Source organism: Anolis carolinensis, chromosome 1 (genome assembly GCF_035594765.1).
Source record: "Anolis carolinensis isolate JA03-04 chromosome 1, rAnoCar3.1.pri, whole genome shotgun sequence".
Taxonomy (NCBI): Eukaryota; Metazoa; Chordata; class Lepidosauria; order Squamata; family Dactyloidae; genus Anolis; species Anolis carolinensis.
Window position 1 is genome coordinate 240,739,762 of NC_085841.1, and position 21,792 is coordinate 240,761,553.

General features: G+C 42.9%; 1 protein-coding gene across 2 annotated transcripts in view; it reads right to left on the minus strand.

The window, feature by feature from the left end:
* The window catches only part of wnt6 (Wnt family member 6), a 69,662-nt gene that overhangs the window by 15,773 nt on the left and 32,097 nt on the right, over positions 1 to 21,792 (minus strand). The window contains exon 2 of one of the 2 annotated variants that reach the window (XM_062967295.1): positions 971 to 1,186. In XM_062967295.1, the coding sequence (XP_062823365.1) occupies positions 971 to 1,169 (199 nt within the window). In that variant the 5' untranslated portion in view covers positions 1,170 to 1,186. Of the gene's footprint in view, positions 1 to 970; positions 1,192 to 21,792 lie in introns of both variants that reach the window. The other variant, XM_062967294.1, reaches the window with a different exon arrangement.

Below are 21,792 nucleotides of genomic sequence, written 5' to 3' on the forward strand. Positions count from 1 at the left end.
TTATAAAGGGAATGTGAATACACCACATTTAAGTGGTTTATTGTGAACGAATGTCAGTGCCACTCTCTGCTATGTTGAAAAATTGGGGAATGAAGGGAAATGTCATGTGTGGGAGACACAGAAATATTATTTGGAGGGAATGCTCTGACGTCCAACATTTCACTGCCACTTCCAGTAGCTACTACTCGAGGCACTCGCCTTGCTACACCTAATGGTAGAGCCGCAGTAGCACAATGGGTTAAACCCTTGTGCTGGCTGAATGGCTGACCTGAAGGTTGGGTTGCTGACCTGAAGGTTGCCAGTTCTAATTCGGGAGACAGGGTGATCTCCCATCTGTCAGCTATAGCTTGCAAGGACACGAGAGAAGCCTCCCAGCAACACATCCGGGCATCCCTGGGCAACGTCTCTGTAGACGACCAATTCTCTCACCCCAGAAGTGACTTGTAGTCTGTTCTCAAGTCGCTTCTGACACCATTAAGAAAACCTAATGGTAATGCTCTGATCATATATTTGTGGAAAACATTTTCCTCCTAGAGGAGTCTGAGATAGCTATAAATTGATATCTAATGAGTAGTTATGAAAGGATTTCATGGTTCGGCTCAGAATAAGCTTCAGTTTGATAATGTCTTGCATATTAAGTAAAGCTGAGCTTTTCCCCAAGGCACCAAAACAATTCTACAGCTATCCAATGCTCCTATATTCCAGTGAAGCAAGCAATTTTTATCCTCCCACCATGCCTTGATATCTTGATAACTGAAAGGAGTTTTGTAGAATGCAATCTTCTAGGCCATTAGCACTGGCATTTCTGGAGCTTTTTTCTCATGTATGTGGCCCTCTCTTGAAGGATATTCCTTTTTCTTCTCTCTGTCGTTACAAGACCTCTTTTTGGATGAGCAGTTGTCTATCCTTAAGGCAAAAGGGAGAACTCTCAAGATAAAATTTGTCTCCTCAAGCAACATAATTAACTCACCTTGCTGCAAAATCTTGCCAAAATATTTGCTGTGACTGGTGCAGTTCCAGCGGCGAAAGCGGAATTGGTACTGGCATTCCCGCACACCCAGCTTGGCGCCTTTGGCCACCTCCTGTACAATCTCAGGCTCCGTCTGACAGAGCTCAGCCTGTTTGCCAGCCAGCCGCTTGGTCTTCCGGCAGATGCTGTTGGGATCCATGACCAATGGGCTGCCCACTGCCCTAGAGAGGTTGGAACAAAAAGGCAAGGAAACACTCGAGATGAAGTGATATGGTTAGCTCTAGGGGAAACAAGGCTTCCACTCTGCATTTTATTCCAAATTATTCCTTATTCCTGGTGCTGTTTGGGGGAGCAGGGACCATGGATGATGGGATTTGTAGTACTTTCATACGCTTCCGCTCCCACAGACCACTGTTACTCTAACTAATGACGAATCAGAGCCAAACTTGGCACACATACCCCTCATGACCCACTTTACACCCTGGTGCAATTTGGGGGAGGACAGACCAAGGATGATGGGACTTTCAGTACCTTCACTCACTTCCTGAGACCACTACAACTGCCACAAATGACTGATCAAGACCAAACTTGGCCCACAGAGCACCCATGACCCACTCTACACCTTGGTGTGGTTTGGAGGAGGATGGAACATGGATGATGGAACTTCTAATACCTTCACTCACATCCTGAGACCACTGCAACACCCACCAATGACTGATGAAGACCAAACTTGCCACACAGAGCCCCCATGACCCACTCTCCATCCTGGCACTGTTTGGAGGGGGGTGGACCACGGACAATGGGACTTGCATATGGGAGTTGTAATTCACCCGCACCCACTGAACCCAGCTGACCTTGGATTGAGACTACGCTTGGAACACCGGCAAACAATGCCTTTCTCAAATGACCCAGGCACTGCCGGATCCCCAAGCTAGTTCAGAATAAAAGCCAGAGTGGATACACAGTACTCTAAGCACCAAACACCCTGGCTCCACATGTAACTATCCACAGAAAGATCCAATGTTAATAATGATCAGCTGCCCAATGAACCCTTATATCTCATCTAGACCAGGGAATTTTCAGAAGAAAGAAGTACATGCTGTGTTGGCATGATATCTTTCCTCATTGTTGTGTAGATGTGTTATGTTGACTTCATGAGGTTTAGGTTTTCTCCCCAAAATGAGCAACCTCAACTAGGTCTAGGGGCATGTTTCTATCCTGGCATTCAGCCAAATGGACTGTCAAATATAACCAAACAAAAAAACTGAACCTAATAACAAAAACAAGGAGTATGAAACTCTATTTGTAGTTTGAAAACAGGGTATTTTAAAATGTAGTGGGGGGCACAACCTATTTAAAGTGAATTGCTGTTCCAGGAGGGTTGCAGGAAAAGATTAATTATTTTCACATGGAAGAGGGAGTGGGGAAAGGGCTGCTAGAACATTTTGAGAAGTTGAGACTCACATATACAGATCACTAAGGCTCCAGGACCTCACTGTGCCCACTCCTGTCCTACCCCCTCCAGGGCTTCAGAGAGCCTTGAGAGCTTTAGCTGAAGGCAGAAAAGTCTGGGACAGCCAGAAGCAGCCCAGGAAAAACTGAACCATTGAGTACTGTCTGCACGGGGTCTTCAGCTGCTGAACCAAAATAGGACAGGGCCCAGTAATACGAGGATTGAATGAAAAGTAATGCTTCCACTTTGTTACTTGGGTTTGGATGGGAATATTTTAATAAACACAGAAATTCACTTTTCCACATAATCACCAGACAATTGGATACATTTCTGCCAATGATGAACAAGTTTTCTGAAGCCGTCACAGAAGAAGTCGACACTCTGTTTCCACAACCAGCGTCTCACAGTACCCATCCTGCACAGATCTTCCGATAGCCAAGCAAAGCAATAATGTGACCCACACGTTCTTGTGAAATGCCGATTATGCTTGAAATTTCTCTCTGAGTGATACGATGATCATCCTGAATCAATCTGTCAAACTTTTTTTTGTGAAACTCGGTGGTTGCTGTCACAGGACGTCCAACTTTTTGCCACGCAAGTCAAATGTTCCCATCTCAACATCTTTAAACTTACTCTCCCAATGATGCACTGTACTCACATCAACACTATCACCATAAACAGCTTACATTCTCTGATGAATCTCCTTTGGGGTGACACCATCTGCTGTCAAGAATTCAATGACTGCACGTTACTTAAGTCGCATTGACCGACTGTCTGTGCAGGGTTCCATACTTCGCATTTTAACAACACAACCATTCAGTGCTAAGGCTTCCCGTCAAATGGAACTTTAGAGGAGAGTCTACTGAACAAGCCAGTACCTGCCGCATACCATCTGCTGAGGAGTTACGAAGGTGGAGGCATTACTTTTCATTCAACCCTTGTTCAACAAATTAGGTAGTGTTAAAGATTAGTGCCTTCCAATAGGTGGTTTTTTAAAGGAATGAAGGAGTCTTGTGGCATTTTTAAAACTAGTCCAATTTCTTCAGCATAATTTTAAATGGACAAGATTTGTCTTGTTGTATGTCTTTCGGGCTGTGTGGCCATGTTCCAGAAGCATTCTCTCCTGACGTTTCGCCCACATCTATGGCAGGCATCCTCAGAGGTTGTGAGGTATGGATAAACTAAGTCAGGAAAGGAAAGAATATATATCTGTGTAGAGTCCAAGGTGTGGCAAGAGTTCTTTGTCACTGGGGGCCAGCATTAATGTTTCAGTTAATCACCCTAATTGGCACTGGAAATGTTTTGTCCCTTGCCTGGGGGCATCCTTTGTTCAGTCAAGTCCTCATTGTGTTGGTTCCCATCTACTGTTTTGATTTTGGAGTTTTGTAATACTGGTAGCCAGATTTTGTTCATTTTCATGGTTTCTTCCTTTCTGTTGAAGTTGTCCACATGCTTGTGGATTTCAATGGCTTCTCTGTGTAGTCTGACATGATAGTTGTTAGAATGGTCCAGCATTTTTGTGTTCTCAAATAGTATTCTGTGTCCAGGCTGGTTCATCAAATGCTCTGCTATGGCTGATTTCTCTGGTTGAATTAGTCTGCAGTGCCTTTCATGTTCTTTGACTCTTGTTTGGGCGCTGCGTTTGGTGGTCCCTATGTAGACTTGTCCACAGCTGCATGGTATCCGGTAGACTCCTGCAGAAGAGAGAGGATCCCTCTTGTCCTTCGCTGACCGTAGCATTTGTTGGATTTTCTTCGTGGGTCTGTAGATAGTTTGTAGGTTGTGCTTCTTCATCAGCTTCCCTATGCGGTCAGTAGTTCCCTTGATGTATGGTAAGAACACCTTTCCTCTGGGTGGATCTTTGTCTTGACTCTCATGGCTTGTTCTTGGCCTTGCAGCTCTTCTGATGTCTGTGGTGGAGTATCCATTGGCCTGTAGAGCCCAGTTTAGGTGGTTGAGTTCACCTTGGAGGAGGTGAGGTTCGCAGATTCTTTGTGCACGGTCTGTCAGGGCTTTGATTGTGCTCCTTTTTTGACTTGGGTGATGGTTGGAGTTTTTATGAAGGTATCTATCTGTATGTGTAGATTTTCTGTAAACTGTGTGGCCCAATTGTTGATTGGGTTTGCGGATGACCAGAACATCTAGAAATGGCAGTTTTCCTTTTACAGAAAACCTACACATACAGATAGATACCTTCATAAAAACTCCAACCATCACCCAAGTCAAAAAAGGAGCACAATCAAAGCCCTGACAGACCGTGCACAAAGAATCTGCGAACCTCACCTCCTCCAAGGTGAACTCAACCACCTAAACTGGGCTCTACAGGCCAATGGATACTCCACCACAGACATCAGAAGAGCTGCAAGGCCAAGAACAAGCCATGAGAGTCAAGACAAAGATCCACCCAGAGGAAAGGTGTTCTTACCATACATCAAGGGAACTACTGACCGCATAGGGAAGCTGATGAAGAAGCACAACCTACAAACTATCTACAGACCCACGAAGAAAATCCAACAAATGCTACGGTCAGCGAAGGACAAGAGGGATCCTCTCTCTTCTGCAGGAGTCTACCGGATACCATGCAGCTGTGGACAAGTCTACATAGGGACCACCAAACGCAGCGCCCAAACAAGAGTCAAAGAACATGAAAGGCACTGCAGACTAATTCAACCAGAGAAATCAGCCATAGCAGAGCATTTGATGAACCAGCCTGGACACAGAATACTATTTGAGAACACAAAAATGCTGGACCATTCTAACAACTATCATGTCAGACTACACAGAGAAGCCATTGAAATCCACAAGCATGTGGACAACTTCAACAGAAAGGAAGAAACCATGAAAATGAACAAAATCTGGCTACCAGTATTACAAAACTCCAAAATCAAAACAGTAGATGGGAACCAACACAATGAGGACTTGACTGAACAAAGGATGCCCCCAGGCAAGGGACAAAACATTTCCAGTGCCAATTAGGGTGATTAACTGAAACATTAATGCTGGCCCCCAGTGACAAAGAACTCTTGCCACACCTTGGACTCTACACAGATATATATTCTTTCCTTTCCTGACTTAGTTTATCCATACCTCACAACCTCTGAGGATGCCTGCCATAGATGTGGGCGAAACGTCAGGAGAGAATGCTTCTGGAACATGGCCACACAGCCCGAAAGACATACAACAACCCTGTGATTCTGGCCATGAAAGCCTTCGACAACACAAGATTTGTCTTCTTTGGACACATCCGAAGAAGTGCATTTAAAGAAGCTGATTGGAGTCCAAACAAGTGCGTGATGGATTCTTAAAGGTGTCACCAGGCTCCCTCCTTTTTTCACAATGAGAAATATACTTGAGAACCATCAGTCACACAATATGTATGAATGCACACCAGTAATAATCCACATGTCGTCATGGGGTTATGCAGTAGGTAAATTTTTCCAACTTCACAATGCAAAAGTACAGGAAGATAAGCAGCTTGACTGACTGGAGACAAAAGAAATATGCTTCATTGTTGCCCCCTGCAGGATCTGCCTCCCTCCCTCGACTCTTGAGATTGAAGTGAGCTTGGCTCACTCGTCAAATTAGTGAGCCCTGGGCAACATCCTTGCAGACAGCCAATTCTCTCACACTAGAAGTGACTTGCGGTTTCTCAAGTCGCTCCTGACAGGAAAAAAGTGAGCACTCTCTTCTTTTTACTGGCTTTAATTTAAAAGCAATACAAAAACTTTGAGATCCAGCGGCCCACTATCCTTGCTGGCACATGTTTTTACTGAAGATGGTGATTGGGCCGGGCTGTGGCGCAGCTGGCTAGTAACCAGCTGCAATAAATCACTACTGACCAAGAGGTCATGAGTTCGAAGCCCGGGTCGGGTTAAGCCCCCGACCATTAAATATCCTGGCTTGCTGTTGACCTATGCAGACAGTTGCATCTGTCAATTAGGGAAATTTAGGTACGCTTTATGCGGGAGGCTAATTTAACTAATTTACAACATCATAAAACTGCCAACAAAACACGAGGAATGGAATGAGGAAGTACAGCCACTACTGGACAGTGAAGCAACAGCTCCCCCTGTGGCCGGAATCGTGAAGCTGGGAAAAAATGTTAAATGCCTCTGTGTCTGTCTATATATGTTGTTTGTCTGTTGGCATTGAATGTTTGCCATATATGTGTTCATTGTAATCCGCCCTGAGTCCCCTTCGGGGTGAGAAGGGCGGAATATAAATACTGTAAATAAATAAATAAATAAATTGGTGCATTTTGCTGGAGCCTCAAGAAGAAATTTATAGTAGACCTGTGGAATTTCCAGGGGATCTTTGTCCCAGAAGTAGCCACTTTTGGCTACTTGCGTTCTCATTTATGGCCATGTAAGGAGTCCTTGGTGATGCAGTGGATTAAACTGCTGATCTGCTGAACTTGTTGACTGAAAGGTCAGCGGTTCAAATCTGGGGAGTGGGGTGAGCCCCTGATGCTAGCCCCAGCAGTTTGAAAAAATGCAAATGTGAATAGATCAATTGGTACCGCTACAGCGGGAAAGTAATGGCGCTGCATGCAGTCATGCCATCCACATGACCTTGGAGGTGTCTATGGACAATGCCAGCTCTTCGGCTTAATAATGTAGATGAGCACCCCCCCCCCCCCAGAGTCGGACACATTAATATTAGGGGGAAATCTTTACCTTTACCTTTAAGTGCTCAGTGCTCACACACATTGAGCCATCTAATTTATGATATAGCAGGAGTTCATCAGTGCCCCACTTCAGAAAGGATCCAGTGGGATGCCAGGAAAGGTAGCTTTCAGGTCTCATTTCATTTTCTGGGATTTTTTTCCTCTGCATACTATAACCTCCACAATTTTTTACCCATTTTCTTATTGTGTAAATATTGAGAGAAATCAGTTCTGCCTAATGGTATGAACTGCCCCAATTGCCTTGCCTCCCTTTTGCCCTATGCAAGAACTAACTTGCATACTAGCTATTATTGAATACTCTCCCATATTTTAATGCAGGTAATAAACTTGAGCTGAGGGTTATACTAAATCCTTTCTCTAGGCATATACTCTCCCTCTCCCTCATTTCCATGTGGAATAGTATTTTTTTTAAAGTTCACACCTGCATCAACTGCAGTCTACGGTCTACATCAACTGCAGTCTACAGTCGATAAGCCAAAAACTTGCTCCTCTAAAGCCTCACTGTTATCTTTCTCTTGTCCTTAGACATAAACACTTCTATGGAATATTTTGGTAATATTGTCCCTCTGAAACAGGCAGTAAGGGCAGCTCAACACAGCATGGGAAAACAGGGGAGAGAATCACAGTCTGACCTTGGGAAATGATAAAGACTAGTAAGCAAATTCTGGGCCGATGCCAGCTTTCCTCCCTAGCTTCTAGGTGCCTCTTGGTGCAGGAGGAGTTTTTCCCTTGTGACTTGACTAAAAGAGAGATGAGTCCCAAGATGCATCCTCTAAGGCTAGAATCCAAGGACTGTTTTTGGAAAGCTATTTCATGACACCCACAACATTAGATTTTATCTCTCTATTCAACTGAATGTGTGATCACATGTAGAGCATCCCATTAATTGCATTTCTGAAAAAAAGTAGGGTTGGGCTTTTTGTTGATGTTTTGCTTCAGTTGTTACAGAAAAAGCCTGAAAGCATGCCAGAATCTGCTAAATTTCAAAGACTAAAGAAAGCTTTCTGGTAAATCTTCCTGGTGGGAGAACCTTGTGCAATCAACATGCATCCTTTCTAAAAAGAAGCTCAGTTCTACACCCCACTACTTCCATCCAAATTATTAACCTCCAGAGATCCATACAACTTCATCATTTGGCACTGCTAGCCCATATGTACATTGTACATTTTGCCTTGCTCTTAGATTAGATTAGATAACTTAGATTAGATAACCGACAAGACAATAATCCTGCCCTTGTCCACTTCCTGAATGGTGGAAAGTGGCTTAATAGGATGAAACCTTAAGCTAGAAGATTTTTGTGGCAAGGAAACTTCAGTATGGCAGCTCTTAAAATCCTGATGGCAGCTACCTTGTTCTGATGCCCAGGGGGTGCGGGAGATCATTTTTGAGCTGTGGAGTTTTCCCCTCCACTTTGATCTCTACCCATCTTGTTGAGTGATTGGCCATAGAATGGCTCCTTACTGCCTGCCACTAGAAGCTACAGGCAACAAGAGCTTTTCTTCTGTTTCTTCTGTTTCAGGCAGGTTTGGAAGCAATCAAAACAAATCAGATGAATCACTAGAGATATTGAGCCAGGGGATTCCCAACGACTGTTCGACCTGGCATTGAATTCCACAATACAGAAACCCATTGAGGGAGTTTAGAACCATGGCTGCACAGATGTGCTTTTGGGTGACTTTGTGCCTGTGATTGAAATTGATCAAAATGTATTTTTCTAACATTCTCACATTTATTTATATTTATGCAAAGAATTTTAAAATATTTGAAGCTGAGATAAAGTGAAACTGAGAAATTCATCCATCCAGGCTGTGTGTTGTGTGTTTAAAATCTTAACACTTTAGGTTTGGGTTCAAGTTTATTCTAATATATTAAAGCTGTCACCCCTGCTTTGTCTCCTGGAGGCTGAACTTTAACCCTATTGGGCACGCAGATCAGTAAGGTTTTTTTCTTCACAACCAAATATTTTGAAACTGGCCAGTGCAGCTTGGGAAGAATGTAGTCTTGGATTTATTTTTTTTTACAAGAATTTTCTAAAATTCAGGAAGTTGTTATTCTGCATAGTAGGAACTGAAAAGAGGTTTTAAAATAATACAAACAACCCCAAGAAAGACAAAAAGCAGCAAAATATCTAAACATAAATGTTAAAAACACTAACTATTGTTAGAATGATTACATACAACATATTTATTTAAAACAGTGGTTCCCAACCTATGGTCTGTGGACCACCAGTGGTCTGCAAGAACTAAAATATGGTGCACAGCCTCACCGTTACTACTACGGATAATAACACAGCCCAACCAAAAAAATTTTCTTGGTGTCTTTGTTTTTAGGCCTGTTCCTGGGGTTATTTGGAGTGCAGATTCAGAAAATTGCATTGGACAGACCACATCAGCTCTAGATTATTAAATATGGTTTTCTGTAGGTGACCAAATGGCAACTACTGGATAGCATATGTTCTGTATCAGAAACTAGATCTGGTGAGGTCTACCCAATGCAATTTTCTGAATCAGCACCGCAAATAACCAAACTGAATCTAAAGTTGACCAAAAACTGATTCGTAACCCTTTCGGTACAAATGTTGGATAGTGGTCCCTGGTCAATGTGGTCCCTGATGAAAGTGGTCCCTGGTAAAGCGGTCCCTAGTCAAAGCAGTCTCTGGTCAAAGTGGTCCCTGGTCAAGTGGTCCCTGGGTAAAAAAAAGATTGGGAACCATTGATTTAAAAAGACTGTTTTATGTAAGCATAAAATGGCCACTTGTTTTGTTTTATGGCATTTAAGTACCCAAGGAAGACTCTGCATAAAACAAGTGTAATATTGTGATTGCCACCATTTGTTTATATACTTTTGCCTGATAATAATTACTTAATGCACTTATTTCTTCTATTGTTCAGTATAGACATTTCTGTCTACTGGTAGTTACTTTGCTATAATGTATTGGGTAATGTATATTACAATAGTCTTTCTATGATGCTTGGTATATTTGTTAGTAACGTTTGCTACGTTTGGTTAGTTACCTAAGCATTTCACATTGCATTTTCTTTGGCTACATACATTAATTGCTTCTAGTTGTTGACTTGGACACAGTATATTTTCTAATATAGTAGAAGTTGATGTCCTGCTTTTGAATAACTTCACTGCATTTCATTGCCCTCTAAATTCCCTTAGTGCGTTTAGTGTTATATATTTTAAAAATCCAAAAACAAGATAAGTAGAATCTGATGGACCTTCTCATTCCTATCTTGTGAATTTTCATGAATCCCTGAAGAAGGCATTTAACTTTCTACCTAGACACCAATTTTTTTAAATCTTGGTATGAGCTGCTTCCTTCCAGCAATTGCTGGACTTGGAGAGCATTACTTTTGATGCTGAATACAGTACAAAATTATGATCAGATGGAACAAAACAAAGCTCCACCTAGTTCATCTTTCCATATGGGTTAGCCAGATTCCTCTATAAAACTGGTGAGCAGGGCACAAAGGTCATAGCTCTTCCCCCTACTATTGCAGAAGCTAACCAGAGATATCTTGCTTGCCTAGCCTCACACTAAAAGGACATATAAGTTAAATGAGTAAAATATAAAAGCATGCAGGGAGAATCATTTGTGCAGCACAAACATTCCAGATAGAATAATCACATGGCACAGTTCAATTGAAATCCAAGTTTAGTCTGCAGATGGAGACCGGAGACCAGGAAACACTTGCTAACTCACTCCAAGGACTAGTAGATTCATCCTTAAGGTCTTGAAAGTTCAACTAGAGCATCTTCCATCAATGATGAGCCGTAGGCTAAGAATAAATTAGCAAAGAGTGGTTGCCACGGGCATATGGGAATGACAGATACCCAAAAGCAGAGCTTCAGCTTGCTACCTCCCTATTATAATCACAAAAAGATATAACCAAACAAGCATGAATGGACATCATAAAAATATGGAAACCAGTCTCAAATCCCAGTCATGTTCCAACAGCAATGAGTCACCTCAGTGAAGTCTCATTTACTGATGATCCAGTAGATGGTACAGATCATATTGGAGATTTTAAAAAAAACAGGATCAAATGGACTTTTAAGCAAGAGCCCAGTTCATTCCAAAAACAAATCTCCCAGATGTCTGCTTTATGAGAGAAGAAGTGTTGCATGGGAAAGAGAAAAAGAAGAGAGGCAGAGATTGGATTCTGTACAAAGGACACCCACATTCTGCATCCAGAATAGAGAATATAAATCATGTGACTGTTACAAGTTGTTCCTTACTAGCAGAATTTGCAAGAGAAAGGCTGCATGGCCATAAAAAAGGGAGTCATGGGTACTGAAAAGTAGAGGGAAAGGAGCTAAATAAGCACCATGGAGAGAGGCACCCACCTGTTCAGGGCACTGAGGCTGCACTCCAGGAGGACTCAATGTATTGTCCAGCTTCCCTGGTACATCTGAAACACCTCTGGACCAACACTTTGCAAACATTTTCTTATAGCTTCCCCCATGATCAAGAGGACTAGAAAACACTATACCCAAAATCCTGCATTATGGACTACGTTACATAACTTGATTGTTGTTAGGCACTAAGAAACCCTGTCAGTCAATGGCAAAGACGTACTGTACAGTGGGACACTGGCAAGAGCGGTCCAATGCACACCAGTACTACCTAGTTGTTGTCCCAATGCAAAAAGGAAGCAACATAAAAAGGCCAATGCATTTCAGTCCCATATTACTTTTAAAAAATAGCAAAGAGATGAAATACCTACTACCTATTGAAAATTAAGGAAGAAATTCAAAAGCATGATTACAGTTTGTTACGAAAAACAGAACAATAATAACCACAGATGATTTACATAACTTTATGTATGCAAATGAAAACACTGAAATTGTTAATTATTTTCTGTATCTTGGCTTAATTATTCATCAAAATGGATATTGTAATCTAGAAATCAGAAGAAGACTAAGACGTGGAAGAGGAGCTGTAAAGAACTGATAAGATCTTCAAGAGTTAAAATAAAGCATTAAATATTAAAATCAGAATAATCCAGGCCGTTTGTTTAAAATGTGCTGGAAGAGAGTTTCTACAGATACTATGGATAGCTAAAAAGACAACTGAATGGGTATTAAACAAATCAAGCCTGAATTCTCATGAAAATCCAAGATGACTCAACTGAGCTTGTCATGTTTTGGACATATCATGACATGACATGACTCACTAGAAAAGGCAATAACTAGGGCATGCAAGAGTATACAGAAAGCTGAACACAATAGTCCATCTGGGTGAAAATCATCTCAGGCATGTAGAAGGCTATCTGCTTGTGGTTGTCCTCAATTATGAGGTGATCCGAGCAATCTGGTTCTTCCCCCACCTAAAGCACATTGCAATGGTCCAGGCTGCAAATTACCAGAATGTGAATTGCCAGTTGCAGTAATTCCTGGGATCACCTGACCACAGAAATCTAATCTCTCTATCTTCCTAGATGGATTACTACTACATGATATTTGGAGCTGGTCTGATAAATGAATCAGGAGCCCCACCCCAGGCAGAATTCAGTTGCTGGAATTTTAACCAGGACTGCCAAGTTGGTTCACATCAGGTCAACCCTAAAAGAACTCTATTGCATTTCTGGACCCAATTCAAAACTGTAATACTCCACTTTCAAGTTCCAAATGGCCTGGGACCCAAATAACTAGAGTGCCTCCTCTCATACCAGCCTGCCCATGCCTTAATATCTGCCTCTGGGGCATTACTCCAAGTTCCTTCCTTATCAGAAGTTGTGCCCTGGGTTTCTAAAGAAAAGGCAATCTCTGTAGCAAGACCCAAGCCCTAAAGAGGTACACCTGTTGCCTAATCTACAATTTTTTTAATGCCAGGAGAACATGGGCCTATTTATTGAAACATTCCAATGTGTTTGAGCGTCCTTTTATAACTGATCCCCTCCTGCCCCTTTAGTGTCTTTTGTGAATCCTGATAATGAAGAAAAAGGCAGGATACAAATATGGTGGATGATCATTATCACCATGTGCTATATTCTATTATTCTATAATTCTGTGTTTGTGTCTGTGTGTGCTTTCAAAGTGCTTGTTAAGTTATAGCAACCTATGAACTTTGCAGCATTTTCTGTGGCAAGGCATAGTTTTGTCGGTTTCTTATGCTGAAATGTAACCTACACCACCTGGAATTTGTTCCTGGTTTCCCATCCAAATACTAACTGGGACTAACTCTGTTTCACTTCCAAAATCAGGTGGCATCTGGTGATTTAAAAATGTACAAGAGTTGAATGAAAAGTAATGCCTTCACCTTCGTAACTCCTCAACAGATGGCAGTACTGCTATGCGGCAGGTACTGGCTTGTTCAGTAGACTCTCCACTATAGTTCAATTTGGTGGGAAGCCTTAGCATTGAACAATTGTGTTGTTAAAGTATGAAGTTTGGAACCCTGCGCAGACAGTCGGTCAATGTGACTTAAGCAACGTGCAGTCATTGAATTCTTGACAGCAGAAGGTATCACCCCAAAGGAGATTCATCAGAGAATGCAAGCTGTTTATGGTGATTGTGTTGATGTGAGTACTGTGCGTCGTTGGGTGAATAAGTTTAAAGTTGTTGAGGTGGAACATCTGACTTGTGTGACAAACAAAGAGTTGGATGGCCTGTGACAGCAACCACTGAGTTTCACAAGCAAAAGGTTGACAGATTGATTCAGGACGATTGTCATATCATTCAGAGAGAAATGTCAAGCATAATCGGCATTTCACAAGAATGTGTGGGTCACATTATTGCTTTGCTTGACTATTGGAAGATCTGTGCAAGATGGGTACTGTGAGAAGCTGGTTGTGGAAACAGAGTGTCAACTTCTGTGATGGCTTCAGAAAACTTGTTCATCGTTGGCAGAAATGTATCCAATTGTCTGGTGATTATGTGGGAAAGTGAATAGTGGTAGTTAAAGAGCACATTCTAAGGATCATTTCTGCGTTTGATTTATAAAAATATTCCCATCCAAACTGACGTAATGAAAGTGGAGGCATTACTTTTCATTCAACCCTCATATTATTCGTGTCACCAGTACATAGCAGCATGATCATTCAACCAGTGCCACTCCCCAAGCCATCTGATGCTGCTCCTTCCAGAACTTCCAGGAAACTAAAATGCAAATACAGCTGAGAGGAACATTTTGGAAAATGGCATTCATAACCTTTTGGAAAACACCATTTGGAGATCATAACTTTTTAGAAAAGCATGACCTTTCAGAGACCTTTCAGAGATGAGCCAAAAAACTTTGGAGTAGAATCTTCTCTTGTGGTATACCAGATATATTTGTGCAAGGCAATGTTTTCAGTTGTTAGACTGAATAACCTGTTGTCTCTGATCTGTTAGGAAAACAGAGATTTGCCAGTGCATATAAACAGCAGAGCTTTAGAAGTGTTTTTCAGTGCCCAAATATATATATACTCTCCCATAAAACAACTTATTTTATATCATGCACTCAAGGGACAAAAACGAAGTAGACTTTGATAAAAAAAAAATAACATATTCAGCATACACAGGTACAAAACTTATCAGTCCAGTTTCAGATATATTTGAGATAATTCCCTGTGCCATCCAGCCAGAACAAAATAGCTATCAACAGGACACATAGTCAAAAGGAGAGTTTGGGGGAGGGATGTGGTCTGCAGTCTGTCTGCAGTCTATAGTGATCATGTGGTCTGCAGCCCCTTTTACAACTTCTCAGGAACCATAAAGTAAAGAAAGCTGCATATCAGAACATACATACAAACAATAAGCAATAGTACCATAGAAGAAGGTTGTCATTTCCAACACAACAAACATGCCATGGACCTCTGGTACAATTGCAGCGAAGGAGCATAAATATAGAATGGACCCTTTGTATGTATTGGCACCCCACTTCACATAGCTTAAGAAACACTGATGCAGAGGCAGAGTGTTACAGACATAGAGGTCCTAATCCCATAGTAAGCCATGAAACTATTTGGGAATCTTGAACCCATAACTCAGCCTGACCTACCTGACAGCCTCATTGAACTCACTGGAAAAGCAAGATAACGAGCATAATAAATAAATGAATTGTACAATATACTGTGGAGAACTGGTATTATGTAGTGGTTTACATACTATGACTTTAGAGACCAGGACTCAGCCATGAAAACCCACTAGGCCATACACTCTCTAGCCCATAAAACCCTGCTTTAGGGTTGCCATATGTCTGAAACAACATCAGCAGAGTGAAATCATATGACTCTCAGAACACAATTATCTCATTAGACGTTAAAGAAGGGCTACATCAATCTTATGCTTGCCTTCAAATGGCTGTTTAGATTTTTAAAATGGTATACAGTAGAGCCTCATTTATCCAACACTCGCTTATCCAACGTTCTGGATTATCCAATGCATTTTTGTAGTCAATATTTTCAATACATCATGATATTTTGGTGCTAAATTCATAAATACAGTAATTCCTACATAGCATTACTGCATATTGAATTACTTTTTCTGTCAAATTTGTTGTATAACATGATGTTTTGATGCTTAATTTGTAAAATCATAACCTAATGTGATGTTGAATAGGCTTTTCCTTAATCTCTCCTTATTATCCAACATACTCACTTATCCAACATTCTGCCGGCCCGTTTATGTTGGATAAGTGAGACTCTACTGTAAATGTAACTATGTTGCCCTGGCATTGAAGGCCTTGCGGGTTCAAATGACAAGAAAGGAGATTCCACCTGAACATTAGAAAGGACTTCCTGACTGTAAGAGCTGTTTAGTAGTGGAACTCTCTGCCTCAGAGTGTCATGGGGGCTTCTTCTTTAGAGGCTTTTAAACAGAGGCTGGATGGCCACTTGGAATACTGTGTCCCGTTCTGGGCACCGTAATTTAAGGGGGATGTCGACAAGCTGGAATGTGTCCAGAGGAGGGTGACTAAAATGATCAAGGATCAAGTCCTATGAGGAGAGACTTAAAGAGCTGGGCATTTTTAGCCTGCAAGAGAGAAGTCTAAGAAGAGACATGATGTATAAATATGTGAGGGGAAGTCATAGGGAGGAGGGAGCAAGCTTGTTTTCTGCTGCCCTGGAGACTAGGACACGGAACAATGGCTTCAAACTACAGGAAAGGAGATTTCACTTTAACATTAGGAAAAACTTCCTAGCTGTGAGAGCTGTTCAGCAGAGGAACTCTCTATCCCGGAGTGTGGTGGAAGTTCCTTCTTTGGAGGCTTTTAAGCAGAGGCTGGGTGGCCATCTGTTTGGGGTGCTTTGAATGCGATCCTCCTGTTTCTTGGCAGATGGTTGGACAGGATGGCCCACGAGATCTCTTCCAACTCTAGGATTCTATCTGTCAGGACTACTTTGATTGTGCTTTTCCTGCATGGCAAGGGGTTGGACTAGATGGCCATTGTGGCCTCTTCCAACTCTATGAAAATTTCATAGTGGGCTTGATCTGGCCCATGGGCCTTGCGTTTGACATCTGTGTTTAAAATAATAGGCAAAGAGTGTGCATCTCACAGATGACCTCACCTTAAACTCTGTGGCTACCTTCTGCAGAATCCTGGGATTTGCAGTTTGGGGAGAGGCCTTTAAAATTCTTAGCCAGAGAGGTCCTGGGTGCCCCTAAACTAAAAAGTCCAGAATTCTGCATGAGGTAGCGACAGGATTTCAAGTGGGATGCACACTCTATATCAGGCATGGGCAAACTTGGGTCCTCCCTCCAGGTGTTTTGGAGTTCAACTCCCACCATTCCTCACAGCCTCAGGCTTCTCCCTCAGCCGCTTAAGCGGCTGAGGGAGAAAAGAAAAAGGCCTGAGGCTGTGAGGAATGGTGGGAGTTGAACTCCAAAACACCTGGAGGGCCCAAGTTTGCCCATGCTTGCTCTATACCTACCCTTTAAAGTGCAGTGTGATGAGATCCACCTTCAACCAACACATCCAGTTTGCCATGTAGTTTCCTGACCTGTGGAAGGGGTTTAATGTTCGGATGCAATGCAGCCCTGGTAGGTATCAACCAAGCCCAGAGGTGGGCTGGGCTTTTGGAGAGGCCTGTTCACCTCTCCGCGAGCATCCTGGCTTGAGACAGGGGTATCATTAAGCAGGGACAATTTGTCCTCCTTGAAACGCCACGACCAAGCCCCGGGGCAGAGGATCAAACGCTGAACTCCGCTTCACCCCGGCGAGATGCGACGGGGGAAGCGCTGGGCCGGGGGCCATCCTCGGGTGCCAGCCCCGGTGGTCCTTCTCACGGTCGCCTCTGCTGCTCGCTCGCCCGCCCGGCGCTTGTACCTAGAGGCAGCCGATGCCCATTCCACTCCTCTCCCCCTTCCTGCCCCTCCATCAACCCCAGCCCCCGGGAAGGAGGCGGCGGGGCTGGAAAAATGCTGCCAAACTGCTAGAGCTATTCCAAGGAGATGAGGGGAAAGGAGCCCTGCCTGAGCTTGTCCCAGGCGCACTCCGCCCGGCTTTGCTTTCACCGCGCCCTCGGCCCCGCCTGCCCAGAACCAGAGAGTGGGAAGGGACCCCAAGGACCATCCAGCCCAACCCCCTTCTGCCGGGAAAGGCACCCCCGACAGATGGCCATCCAGCCTCTGCGTAAGAAAACTCCAGAGAACGAGACGCCACCGCCCTCCCAGGCAGTAGATCCACCCCCGAACTGCTCCTCTGACCACAAACATGTAGACAATATCATCTGAAAGGAGGAAACCATAAAAATGAACCAAATCTGGCTACCAGATTTGTACAGTAGAGTCTCACTTATCCAACATAAACGGCCGGCAGAACGTTGGATAAGCGAAAATGTTGGATAATAAGGAGGGATTAAGAAAAAGCCTAGGTTTTCCCCTGACGTTAAGTCCAGTCATGTCTGACTGGGGATTGGTGCTCATCTCCATTTCTAAGCCGAAGAGCCGGCGTTGTCCGTAGACACCTCCAAGGTCATGTGGGCGGCATGACTGCCTGGAGCGCCGTTACATTCCCGCTGGAGCAGTACCTATTGATCTACTCACATTGGCATGTTTTCGAACTGCTAGGTTGGCAGAAGCTGGAGCTAACAGGGGCCGCTCACTCCGCTCCCGGGGTTTGAACCTGGGACCTTTTGGTCCGCAAGTTCAGCAGCTCAGTGCTTTAACACACTTCGCCACCGGGGCTCCAGAAAAAGCCTATTAAACGCCAAATTACATTATGATTTTACAAATTAAATACCAAAACATCATGTTTTACAAGAAATGGATAGAAAAAGCAGTTCAATACACGGTACCGTTATATAGTACTGTAATTAGTGTATTTACGAATTTAGCACCAGAACATCACAATGTATTGAAAACATTGACTACAAAAACACTGACTACTAAAAGGCAGACTGCGTTGGATAATCCAGAATGTTGGATAAGTGAAGGCTGGATAAGCAAAACTCTACTGTATATGTCAACTTTTATTTTAGGGCTTTGTTCCCATGTTTAGAAAAGGCAGAGGAACGAGAGACCGGGAGGCTGGATGGCCATCTGTCAGGGGTGCTTTGAATGCAATTTTCTGCTTCTTGGCAGGGGGTTGGACTGGATGGCCCATCAGGTCTCTTTCAACTCTATTATTCTATGATTCTATGTAAGCCGTCCCGAGGCCCCTTAAGGCTATGGAGATGGGATATAAGAAATGATGATGATGCTGATAATGATGATGATGACAATTACTACCAGTATTTAAAGAACTCTAAAATCAGGACAGTAAATAAAGAACACCACCCAGAAATCAGAGGAATTCCAGACATGATTCAATCAGGGCCAACTAACACCTCCTAACAAAGGATTCCTCCAGGCAGGAAGCAGCCAGACATTGAAGCTGAAATGGTATTCAATGTTAATCAAGGTGGCCAATTGAAACATTCGCACCTGCCTCAAACAGACAAGAGTTATTTCTCCTACCTTCCATTTGACTAGTTTCCAACAGATCTCACAACCTCTGAGGATACCTACCCTAGATGTGGGCAAAACGTCAGGAGAGAATGCTTCTGGAACATGGCCATACAGCCGGGAAAACTCACAGCAAGTGGGGTTTATATACTGTGGAAGGCCCAGGGTGGGAGAAAGAACTTTTGTCTGTCTGAGGCAAGTGTGAATGTTGCAATGGGCCATCTTGTTTTACCATTGAATAGCCTTTCAGCTTCAAGGTCTGCTGGGGGAACGTACTGCCTGGGGCAATCCTTTGTAGGGAGGTTCATTCAGCAAAGGACAAGAGGGATGCTCTCACCTCTGCAGGAGTCTACCGTATACCATGCAGCCGTGGACAAGTCTACATAGGGACCACCAAACGCAGCAGCATTGCTCAAACATGACTCAAGGAACAGAAAAGGCACTGCAGACTAACTCAACGAGAGTTAGCCATAGCAAAGCACCTGATGAACCAACCTGGGACAAGGCATATTATTTGAGAACACAGAAATGCTGGACCACTCTCGCAACCACCATGTCAGACTACACAGAGAAGCCATTGAAATCCACAAGTACAGTATGTGGACAATTTCAACAGAAAGAAAAAAACCTGAAAATGAAGAAAAGCTGCCTACCAGTATTTAAAAAACCTCTAAATTCAGGGCAGTAAATAAAGAACAACACTCTGAAAACAGGGGAATTCCGGACATTAATCAATCAGGGCCACCTAACACCTCCCAACAAAGGATTCACTCAAGCAGTAAGCAGCTATACCTTGAAGCTGAAAGGCTATTCAATGCTAATCAAGGAGGACAATTGCAACATTCACAGTTGCCTCAAGCAGACAAGAGTTCTTTCTCCCACTCTGGACATTCCACAGATATATAAACCCCACTTGTCTAGTTTCCAACAGACCTCAAAATCTCTGAGGATGCAGGCCATAGATGTGGGTGAAACGTCAGGGGAGAATGCTTCTGGAACATGGCCATCCAGCCTGGAAAACTCACAGCAACCCAGTTCTTTCTAATGTTTAGGTGGAATCTCTTTCCTGTAGTTTGAATCTATTGCTCTGTGTCCTAATCTCTAGAGCAGCAAAAAACAAGCTCATTCCCTCCTCAGTGTCACATCCTTTCGAATATTTCAACATGGCTGTCATGTCTCCTTCTCTCAGCCCTCTTTTCTCCAAGCTAAATATCCCGAATTCCCTCAGCCCTTCCTCACAGGGCTTGGCTTCCAACCTTTGATCATTTTTGTTGCTCTTCTCTGGACATATTCTAGCTTGTCAATATCCTTCTTGAAATGTGGTGCCCAGAATTGAACACTGTATTACTCCAAATGAGGTCTGTGTAAAGCAATATACTTCTCTTGATCTAGACTAGATACACTAAGCTCCTATTGATGTACCCTAGAATTGCATTGGCTTTTTAGCTGCTGCATCAGCCTTGGTGTGCAGCAATGGGGCTCCTATCATGATTACTTGTGAGGTAAAGACTTCATATTCTGCAAAAGTATCTCAGCACTTAAATTAGTCCTGGAAGCTTTTGGCAAAATTAGGAGGAATGGGGTTATGTATGTGCAGTAAGAGGCCATACACAAATCTCTACTTTGCATATCCCAAGGGTAAAGTGCATACTGAGCCAAAGCTAATTTTGCCTCAGAAATCTATACATTCCTCTTGAGGCTTGTGATAGGCTCCAGCAAAGAAAAATGTGCTGAAAATGAAACTTCACATGAACTAGACATTTGCACATTCCAAAGATGTGCACAAACATACACTTGCCAAAGGGAAATTTTGAAAATGTTGAAATAATTTCACAAAAATATGCACAAAGTTCTGCACAGGAAGGGTCATTTCTCATAATCTGACTTAAAACTAGTATAAGGCAAGAATATTGGTAAGATTTTGAGAATTACAATAAAACAAGACTACAAGTTTCCCATGTCCCCCAGTTCAGCAACATCTTCTTTTCAACTGAATTCATCCCAGAGCTAGGGAAAGATACTTTTTGAGCTACAACTTCTAGGATCTTCTTGTCAACATAGCCAATTGGTTATAGCTGAAAGGTGTGCACATATACAAATATTCACACATTCAAAAACAACATACACTAAAATGTAGAAAATTTATATTCCAGTGCAGGAGCAGAGAGGATATTATAAACAACTAGCTTTGCCTGGCCACACGTTGCTGTGGCATTGTCTGGTGGTGTTGGTGAGAAATTGTTGAGGTAGTGGTGGTATTGAATGTCTGTTGTATGGTTGTCTTTATGTTTAGTATGCACACTGAAGTGGATTATATGGCAGTGTGGAGTCAAGATAATCCAGCTCAAAGCAGATAATATAAGATTCTAAATGGGTTATATAGCTGTTTGGGAAGGGCCTTGAGTCTACACTGCCATATAATCCAGTTAAAATCTGATAATCTGTGGAAGAGGCCTAAGTGAGGCCTAACTGTGCCTGTCCCCTGGGCTGAGTAAGTTGCTAGGAGACCAAGTGGGTGGAGCTTAGCCTTCAAACTGGCAGCAATTGGATAAAAACTATTATTCCTCTCCCTGTAATTAGGACTTTATTTTTCTTTTCTTTTTGTTGTATCAACCTAGAGCCGTGAATGATGGGTTGTGTTGTCAAATTTTGAGGTTGGGGGGCCTGTAGTTTTGTTGTTTTGTCCGCTGCCCTGATGCCATCACTCTTTTATATATACTAGCTGTGCCCGGCCACGCGTTGCTGTGGCGAAGTATGGTGGTATGGGAAATAAAGTATTGAGGAATTGGTGGTAGTTAAGGTCAA